This window comes from Nothoprocta perdicaria, unplaced genomic scaffold (genome assembly GCF_003342845.1).
Source record: "Nothoprocta perdicaria isolate Ctin4 unplaced genomic scaffold, notPer1 scaffold_168, whole genome shotgun sequence".
Classification (NCBI taxonomy): domain Eukaryota; kingdom Metazoa; phylum Chordata; class Aves; order Tinamiformes; family Tinamidae; genus Nothoprocta; species Nothoprocta perdicaria.
The window spans coordinates 881,449-892,366 of NW_020454849.1; the positions used below are offsets into that span (position 1 = coordinate 881,449).

A 10,918-nucleotide genomic window follows, 5' to 3' on the forward strand; every position below is an offset into this window, starting at 1 on the left:
AAAAAAAAAAAAAAAAAAAAAAAAAAAGTGGATCACCTGGGAAAGCCCTGCTGCTTCAACAGACTGCCCTGCAGGAGTGATGCACTCCTGTCCTGTGCCCATGTGTTGAGCGTGTCTGGCTGAGAAGCAGGGGTGTCAGTCAGCCCTTCAGTCAGAAGCCAACTTCTTATTGCCTGTGTCTGTACCATCCATAAGAGAAGAGGAGAGTTACCGGCAGGAGGTGGTAGGGAAGGCAACCTCATGCTCATACAGTGGCATGAGGGTGGTTTCAAATAAGGAGACTCAAAGGAGATCCTGAATGCAAGGAGGTCCCAGAAGAAAGTGAAGAAGCTCAGACACAGGAAAGGAGAGGTTTCTGTGGCCATGAGATGGAGAAAAAGATGCAGCAGCTCGTAAAATTTCATTGACCAACAGAAGCTRAAAACATCTTAGCCCATGTTGAACATGGGCAATCTCTCTCTTGAATTTGGCCCTGCCCAGAAGAAGGATCCTCTGGTCCACTTCCTCCTAGGTGTCTCAGGAGGCAGACTGAATTTTTCTTTGTCCAACTAAGATTGGCTTTGGCCTCTGAAAAAATGATGAAATTACTTCAACTGAGGACAAAGAATACTATGGAGCTGACAAGATATATAGTTTCATCTCTCATCTCTCTTGCAACAGGGTCTTCTTTGAGTTGTGTGWAGAGGAAAGTTGGAGGATAAGAAAACCAGAACTGAACTTGGCAGTCTAGCAAAGGACACCTGTGCCAGTATATTATGCGCAGATTAGAAAAGGACCAGTGCAAAATTTCAGGGATGGAAGATGTGATAAAATGTGAAACGTGGTGCATAATTGGTCCATTTGAATATTTGGGCTTGGGGAATGTCTTGAATCTCCATCCCTTCAGGCCTCTTCACACAATTATATGYAATTTAATTTTAATTGCTTCTTCAAGTCAGCACCCACACAGTGGTTAACAAAACCACCTTACTCTTTACATTTTAAAGAGCAGACAATGTTATAACTGTCATACATTTGTGGGGTGGRATGAGCAGTTCAGAAATCAAGCAGTTTAGACCAAAATTAGATTCTGTGCAAAACTCCTACATTTGTATTTTAAACTCATKAGGGAGAAGTGAGGTCTTTGTTAATGTGAAGACTATTTTCTTTCCTTAATATGGGTAATTAGGAATAAAGCTGCATTTTTATTTTTAAAAGATGGAAACTAGTTTACTATTTTAAAGGATAAACAGACTGTCAGTGTTGAATGGCATATAAAAGTATATTTCCTCTATATGCCTCTCTACAATTGAGTATGTACACCTGTAGATTTCTGTTAGACTGTTTTGTTATGATTTGTTAGGTCATCTTTGATTGGAATTAGAACAGCATRCTGTAATTAGAATATGCTGCCATTCCAATGGGATTTGATTAAAACAGCTTAATTTTCTAGTATTTCTTTATAATTAGTATAAGAAATTCTTTAGTACACTGGCACAAAACATTGAGGTTATGCTAGATAGTTCCAYGAAAACATTAACTCAGTGCTCAGCAGTGATGGTCAAAAAAGCAGATTTTTTTTTTAGGAATCAGTAGGAAATTAATTAATACCACTGTGAACACCAGCGTGCTGCTATACCAGTCTGTAGTTCACTGGAGATGTGGAGGTTCTTTTACAGAAGGGTAAAGTTGAACTGGAAGAGATTTGGAGGAAGGCAACAAGGATGAAAAAAAATCTATATATATGATTTCTGAATGAATGTTTGGTAAATGAATGTTTGGTAAAAACTTAATCTGGAAAAAGGAAAAAAAAAAGAAAAGGATAAAAGAGAGACTTGTAATGAATGTTTTGAAAGCTCAGATTGGCATAAAGAGGATGAATGGGATTGACTGTCAAATTTCTGAGTGGAAGAGCRCCAGGCTTATCCTGGGAGCCAGGATCAGGCCAGAGGATGCCGAAAGTCTACATGAAATCACTAAGATATTGCATGGAAGGAAAGTCTATGGAGTTTTATAGAATATATAGAAATATATACACAGTCCAGGAAGTCCCTGAGCAGAGAATGGCAATAGACTCACAAGAATATTATTGTAAAGTACATGTATACATTTGTCCTATTCTTCTCATACCACTTTTTAGGTTACTGAGCTAGATGAAATCTTCATCTGACTCAATAGACCTATTCTTGCTATAAAGGGTTTATTTACTTACTTCAGTAACTTTAACCTCATGAGAATTTTGAAGAAATTAATTAAAATAAATTAAAATTAAAATTGAGGAAATAAATTGAGAAAAGAATTTCTTCCAAGTTAAAGACCATAGCTGAAGCCGGTAGGCTAAATTGTTCCTCCCATGCACCAATACTCATGAGAAGAAAATAGAAGGGATTTACTGAAAGTATCCTTTATTTTAATCAGATTTTATTCTGAAATATTCCCTGCAAACACCTATCCATGTGGAAGAGGCCTGTGAAAGCTGRATGCTTATAACAGTTCTCAAGTATGATCGTAATCCAGAGTTCTTTTTCAAATCTCCCCTAATCTTTCCAGATTATTTGTCTATACTTAGATAATAATACTAGGTCACCAATGTGCTGTAAGGGTTTTATCTGTMGAATGCAGAATGTAGAATGAAAAATATTCGAAGCATAAATGCATACTTGAGTAAGAAGGTTAAACAAAGATTTTTTTTCTGTTGTATTACCTTCTGACAAGACCAATGTCAGATATAATGTTTAAAATTCTACCTATGTGTTGATTGAAAAGTTCCTGATTATTTTCAAATTACTCCTTTTCTTCCAAGTACAGTGTAGAAATTACAGCTGGTAAATAGTGATGAGAGATTCCGTAACATACTGTAGTAATCAATGATTGCATTCTGCATCCACCTACCAYGTACTGAATACATGTTGATTTTCAAGGAATTGAACACTGTTTTTTGGAAAATCAGTTAGAAGAAGAATAAAGAGCACAGAAATACAGCTATCACGGGTAAAATCCTGAAGGCCAACCTCAAAATAAGCACCAGTAATAAAAGTCTCATAGAAACTGAAATGTTYGGGAACCATCTAATGATACATGTGACTTAAAAGTCCAGAGAGGCTAATTCCTAATGTTTCAAGGAAGACATAAAACTGCTCATAGTGCTTACAGTTGGACAGCACTAAAGCAAGGGGGAGAGATTTGGCTCAAATACGACTTGGAATTAGGTTATATTGAAGCCCTTCCATCCCATGCACTCAACTAGCCACAGGACTTTACCGGTATAGGCTCTGTGCTCAGAGGCAGTGGGATTTCCGAAGTGCCTATGTGATTAAGGAACACGAATCACGCTGGCTTGCAATAGCATGGATGTCCTTCACTTAACAGATGCTCCTGCAAATCCTATCTGTAATTTGCCTCAATAATACTCCATTGCCYGTCCCACTGCAAGGTAGCAAAAGGCTTTTATCAACATTTCTCTTGCCATCATGAAACCAGCCTTACAACCTCCTTGCTTGTGAGTGTTTAACAAGGTTGGGATGCAGGGGGCTAGTGCTGGTTCCCACTCTGCCCTGCCACTGAATTTGGATACCTTTCTAATATTGTCATTCTTGGTTCCTTTTTAAGAATAACTTAAATTCAAAGGACAGCAGCTAAGCATTCAAGATGTCAAACATGTTAAAAACTGCCAAAATTTATTTTCCTGAAAAATTTCTGCTCTTGATTTATTGTTTATATTCATCCTCCTCCAGCATAATGAGTCAGGATGAGACTAGCACATTGCTAAATATTTTTTTCAGAATTCATTTCATTTATAATATGCTGGCCTGGGAATGTTAATARTATATATGTAGGTAGATTTAAGTGTGCAGCCCCCACTTCTTTAAAAGCACAAGATAGCTTGTTCAATCCAGCAGGTTACATAGCACAGAAAAAAACAGTTGTGCCTGTTTATAGATCATTTCTTTATTGTTGTTCAAAACACAGGAATTTCTGTGGCCTTGGTGGATTCATTGCCATGTCATAACATAAAGCATCTCTTCATGAACTACATGAACAGACTTGTTTTCTGGGACATTAGAGTTTATTTGAGCTCTCTTTTAGTTTCTTTCTACAAAAATATATCCACAGTGTCACTGGCTTCTGTCCCAAGCTGTTTTGCAAGATAAAAACTGAATGCAAGAAAGACTCACAGGATCTTGCAAAGTTCAGTACTTTAGTTTCATTTCAAATTTAGATTTTTATTTAGTTATCCAAATGGCTAAAATCTCTCTCTTCCTCCTCCTCTTTTTCAACCTTTTAACCAAATCAAATTCCTTTGCATTAAAATGAGAGCAGTCTTTTCCTACTGACTTCCAAGTCAAATTCTTTACTTACTCAGATCAGTTTGCCAGATGTCTTCTTGACATTTCAACTCATCTTCTTCACCATTATCCACATGCCATCCTTGATCTCACCCTATCTGAAAAGACAACGCTCCCACTCGAGACTGACGCTGTCTGCTGCTCAAAGCTGTGTAGTAGAGAAATCATGTATATAAAAAATATATATTATATATATACATGTGTATATGCATATCTTTCATGTATTTTGGCATTATACTTGTGTATGGATATATATATCTGTGTGTGTATATATATATGTATATATATATACTCAGTGATAGTTTGCATTTTTTTACTCAGAAATCTCAGGGARGTGAGCAAGAAAAACATTCTGATAGGTCTGAAGCCTTGCAGACCTCTCAGCATTTGTGGTAATATAAGGAGTTTAGAAGTTGCTGCACATATTCAGCCTGATTCACCCTGGATTCACCCATTAGAGCCAATGCACAGCCTCACTGAAACTGAAAAGGAGGATAAAGGAGCAGAAAGTTCAACCAGACTTGAGAGAGAAAATGCAGGGAAAATACTGGGGTTATTTTTGGCTAAATCAGGAAGAAAGTCCTTGATTCAAAACAGCTCATTTATTTTTATTAAAAAAAAAAAAATGTTTTAAATGTTGTTTACATGGGAATATTGTTCTTCAGGGCTTATATCAAGTACTTACAGTAAAGAATTAATCTCTGAAATTGTCAGCATACTGGTGAATTAAGCTAAAAATAATGCAGTTGCTTGTCTCTGGACAACAAAGGTTTGAGCTTATAAAATTCTGAAAAGATACATTCATCACAGTATAGCAACTGGTGAGAAACAGTGACAAAATTTGACTTCTTTGGATAAATGCCAATGTTGATTAATCTCAGTATATTTCAACCACACACAGACTCCTCACGGTTTCCCCACAAACACACTGCTCTCATTCTTTGGAGATCAACAGCCTCTCTTGTGTGTCCGGGTCCTCTCCAGCTTGGGACACTATTTCTTTTGAAGGATTTGCTTTCCTGAGTTGAACTTTAGGGACTCGGAGCACCTTATCACACTTTCTGCAGCGCTGGGGACAGAGGTGGAGGGAAAAAAAAGGGGGGAAAAAAAAAAAAAAGGAAAAAAATAAAGCATGCCAGGGCTTGTGCTAGTTCAATCCAGGATCTCCAGGGATTTGTTTTTCTTGCGGTGCTGGATTAGATGTTGAACTGCACGGTGCTTTCAGTGCCCGTGGAGCCCCCCGCCACGCTAATCCGGRGGGCACGGAGAGAGCTGCACGTGGGGGCTCGTCCCCACCACGCACCCCTCTGGCTGCCCCGGGGGCGGGCGCGGGGCCCGTATGAGCCCCCACCGCCGCCGACACCGCAGAGGCTGCGCCGCTCGCTCCGGACAGTCCCGCGCACCACGTCTGGCCACAGGGAACGAGGGGACGTTTTACAGAGCCCAAGGAAAGTGATGGCAAGCGGAGGGAGCTGAAGTGGAGGGTGAACTAAGCCGAGGTATAAACATGGCGTGGTGGTTTGGTTGCTCGCTTCTGGCTTTAAATGAGGTTTATGAATTAACGCTGAATTCTGAAATCGCAAAAAGTGATTTTTTTTGCTCTACTCCTCTTGAATCTGCTTTGCTAAAAGTTTTACTGCTTAATTTGTTCAGAATATACCCACGTGCGATGGAGACTTCATATCTCATGTAATTTTGCTATTAATGTAGTTATTTCCTCAAGCTATTCTTATTTTACTATGGAGGCTGTACTGCAAGTAGCATATTTTACTATGCCTCTCAGTGGTGTATCTCATGGCAAATGGTCTCTGTATCAGAACGATCCTTGTATGGGGGAATATATCTTAATGCTTTATCTTTTGTTTGAAAGACAGAATTATGAAGTGAGTAAATTGCATATTTTGGCATTATAAGTCTGGCATGTGATAGGGCATTGTATTTTATGAGTTCTAAAATCTAAAAAGTCTTTATTTTCCTAACAAAAAGGACTTTTAAAAACAGACTATTAATTTGCAATTTTACATATGATGAAGTATAAGGAAAGTTCTAACGGAAATTTTTATTATATTTACACTAGCTGAATTGTTATTTTATGTTCAAGATCTGAATAAATGTCAGTTTCTTGTTCATGTTTCTGTGACAGCCCACTTGGGTACTACCTAAAGAAAAATGTTTTCAATGAAGTACTTATTCGTACCATTTTTTACAGGATTTTGTTCCTTAGAGAAGTTGAATCATTGACCACCTTTAGAAAACATACCCCAAGCCTATGTAGTCAACAAGTTCTCCAACTTTCAGAAGTTGTAACAACCCAGAAATTCAGTGAAATACTTAGGGAAAATTTACACAGAGTGTGTTAAAAAAGTCTCAGCAGCATAAATAAATGTTACGGAAGTTCCAAACTTGGAGATGATTTTGGATGTCATTCAGAAACATGACCTGGAGAAATGTTTCAGGTGACAAGAGAAGATAAAGGATATTGCAGGCACCTAGTTAGTGCTAAAGCAAACAAGCAAGAAGATAAAATAGGCATTACTCTGATAACAGTCCTTATTCAGCAAAAGTTAATGTATATGTGCAACAAAGCTGATTTCATAAATCTGCAACTTCTTATCACTGTACTTCTTCCTAAGGCAACTGAGAAGCTGTAAACACTGAGGAATTCAATAAAATCTCTTCTGTGCACAATTTCAGAATTTCTATTTAACTTTTGCTCATTTAAACATGAAATATACCAGACTCTATATTAATTTTCTATTTGTTACATTAAGGAAGAACAATCAAATGTGGTTCCATTTAAGGTTTTCCTTTTTTTTAATACCTGACAGAGTCATTTGACAGTGCCTGCCATTCCTACCAAACATAAAAGGGAGTAGAATCTAGCAGACTTTTGAAATAAAAATGCAAGTAGAGCAAAGATAAAATATTGTTAAGTAATATGAATGACTGCTAATATGAATGACTGCTATTTCCACTAAGGAAATAAATTCTCTGAAAAAGGCAAAAGAACAACTTCTAAAGAACCTTGACTGATAAGCAATGGATGTAGTTAGTAATTCTTGCTATGGCAGTTTAAAATTTGTACCTATTACATTCACTGAGTCCAAGAAATGTCCACAATTCATAATATTTTCCAGAAGCCCCAGAAACACAGATCATATTCAACAGAATTTAAAGCAGATTTGGATGACAAAAATATAACATTAAATAATAGCTATATATTTTAGGTAAATTTATAGAGACTATTTCATGTTACTTGAGTGCCCAATTTTTGTTCATATACTTCAACTAAATGGGCTATTTTTGTATATATTTTACAAAATATTTTGTCATGTATTTTGACTTTTGCAACTATAATATTCGTAATGATGTTATAAAGGAAAATGTTAACTCCCCTGCTTATTAGATGATACTATTGAGTTGTATATGTAAGACTCATTTAGACAATTTACTAAGGTTCATTCTGTATTGAGTGTTAATTGTACAGATAATTAAATAAGCTTCAGAACTTCAATTTTCTTTCTTTTTACAAAAAGAACTCTTTTGTATCTTTTTTATTAATGCTATACTGAAGGAAATTGCTTAATTTCCTGAAAATATCTGGGGCTAGAAATTGACTGGTATTGGGATAGCTTCATTGAGTTCAATCAGTTTTATATTTTATGCCATCTTTTATGTGACTCTTAATGTTTCAAAAAAATTATCTTTTTTCTCCAATAGGTCTTCTTCCACTCTTTTTGTCTGTACAAAAAGTTAGACTGGAGTCATGCTGCTATCATTTTATGGAGATTATTTTTTTCTAGTTTCTGGATTTCTTTTACTCAGAGCTCACTGTGTTGTATCACTAAAGGATACAACAGGAATACAAGAGGTTTTTAAAGCATTTTTAATACAATTCTCTGTTTTTCTCTGGCATGCAGAAGACCCTGATAATTTTGTTTGAATTAAGTATTCTCCAGCAGTATCTGTTGTGATAATGTAGACAACAGCTTCAAAGCCCTCTGGCTATGAATATGAAAAAAAAAATGTTAAGAGCTTATGTTGGATGCTTGATTCTAGAGGGGAAAAATACTTGTAAAGGAAAATGTTTATTCAGTGAGGCATATTCACTGCATATCAGGACCATTAATGAAATTTTCTTTTATGTTTGAAGTTTCTCTTTAGAGTACTCTAAGTAGTGTTTAACGAGAGCACAGAAGTTAAGGCATCTCCTCTTTCTCTTTTAGGCACAGAAATCATGGATAGAAAGAGCATTTTACAAGAGAGAATGTGTTCATATCATACCCAGCACCAAAGACCCCCATAGGTAAGTGTATGCTACTTATATGAAAACCAAAAGTCAATTGCAAGATGTTTATATACGCACGTGTATTTAAATACATATAAATCATTTGTAAATCCATACATAATCAGAAAAGAGGGTGAATTACATTAGGAAGGTTTACCTATGAGATAAAGTACTAATTCTTTACATTCCAAAATTTAAAATGTTTCCCTGTTCTCCTAACAAAACATTTGATATCTTGGAGAACTGGGCTATTTAACACAAAGTAGTCTCAGAAGAAGACAGTTGCAGTGAACTATCAGTTCAAAATATGTCCATGCAAAGGCTGATTATTTGGCCTAATGCCATCGGGGGACATTATAAAATGTTCTTTATTTTCATTTGATATATGTTTACGAAAAAGTATGATTTACCTGAAAAAAAATGAGATAGTCCTAAAAAATGGGATCACAGAAAAAAATGCCAGTTATTTGGCTTCCTCAAAGTGAGGCTTCAGAGAGTAGAAGAGTGCTTATCAGAGCTGAAAGAGAAGAGCTAGTACAGAAGGAGTTATTAAATTAAAAATAATTTGGGATTAATTTATTTTTTGAAGATTCATAGTCTATTTAACTCCCTTGTTAAGTTGTACATTTATATTACTCAGGTGGTTTCTCTTCTCTGTTTAATATCACAGATGTTGCTGTGGGCGTCTAATAGGTCAACATGTTGGATTGACTCCAAGTATCTCCATTATTCAGAATGAGAAAAATGAAAGCAGACTTACTCGAAATGACATCCAGTCAGAGAAGTGGTCCATCAGCAAGCACACGCAGCTCAGCCCCACAGATGCTTTTGGAACCATTGAGTTCCAAGGAGGGGGTCACTCCAATAAAGCCATGGTAACCTTGTTTTTTTTTCCTGATAGCACTTCTAGCTTCAAAAAGGCATTCAAAAAAAGTAAACAATTTTCTTAATTTCATTCTGAATTTTTTTTAGCATATGACTACACTTTATGTTTTTACATATCTTGTGAACCAAAGTGAACCATAAAAGCTACAGCTACAGCTACAGCACATGAAGATGTGCTAATGTGCCACTACCTTGATTTTCTTCCATTGGCCAGAGATGTCCCTTATTTTTCTGGAGAATTAAAAATTGTCTGATACATCATTGCAAGAGTGGAAAATTTGAAGTATATTAATGTCTATGAAACAGGGACATTAATTGAAGGATAGAAGAGTTAGGCTTCSTTATTTATCTTTCAGTGAATTGGGAGGCCTAGTGGTAAGTCATTAAGCGAGGAACTGGACCTATTTCTGTCACAGATTTCCTTGGGAAAGTCACTTATTGTCATGATACATACACTGCTATCAAGTGATGCCATAGTGAGACAACTGTTTCATTAAGAAAGTGAYACATTTCCAGTGTCCATGCTACCCCAGGCATGTATTTCTACATGGCATTACATGATCATGAAAGAGAGGGTCTGTATCTGAAAGAGAGGGTCTGGGATTYGGTACCTTGAGTTTTATCTGTCTTTGTGGTAATGACTTTCATGAACTCTATAAAGCAATACACTGTCCTGACACAACAAAATTAGGTTCTCTTTAGGAAAGCTCTTGATATTAACTAAAAAAAAAATGAAGAATGGATAGAGAGGAAAAAAAAAAAAGTTGCTAAAACTCCAAATACCTAAAGTATAAGTAAAGTCAGATATAAAATCAGACAAAAACATCCATTGTTAGGAAGACAGTATTTGTCAACAGTAGAAAACGGGAAGAATAGTCACACATACCACCTATTCACGGGCATTAAATCCCATGAAATGCATAGAAAAAACAAAATTCTGCATTATTTAAATCAAATGCAGCAACAATATAGTATGCTGTCAATTGACTCCAGACAATTAGCAAAGTCATTTTATCTTTTTGTGAAAGCAAAAATTACTCTAAGATTACAACAGCAAACATGGATTCAGAACAATAGAGTTAAGACCATGTAGGCTTGCATATTGCTAATAAAAGTGGCTGTATCATTAAATTTTAAATCTCCAATCACAGAACAAAATTTCACAAGCAACATTAATTTTGATAACACTATAGAGTTGCTAAAGCATCTTCAGTAGGACTGCACCAAGCTACTTGAGTCAATTTGAATAACTRAGAGTACACTAGATTATACAAAAACATATAACAAATTAGATAACTACATAATGAGATCATCTGCTCAAGTGGCCTTTCTTCTACTAGACACAAATGATCCTCTAACAATACTATATGCTGTGTTTTAGGGGAACAATCTATCATAGAATCATAGAATCATAGAATGC

General features: G+C 36.1%; 1 protein-coding gene across 1 annotated transcript in view; it reads left to right on the plus strand.

Moving 5' to 3' along the window:
- The window catches only part of TRPM3 (transient receptor potential cation channel subfamily M member 3), a 242,611-nt gene that overhangs the window by 104,368 nt on the left and 127,325 nt on the right, over positions 1-10,918 (plus strand). The window contains exons 2-3 of the mRNA XM_026035828.1: positions 8,552-8,631; positions 9,284-9,488. Of these exons, the coding sequence (XP_025891613.1) occupies positions 8,552-8,631; positions 9,284-9,488 (285 nt within the window). The remainder of the gene's footprint in view (positions 1-8,551; positions 8,632-9,283; positions 9,489-10,918) is intronic.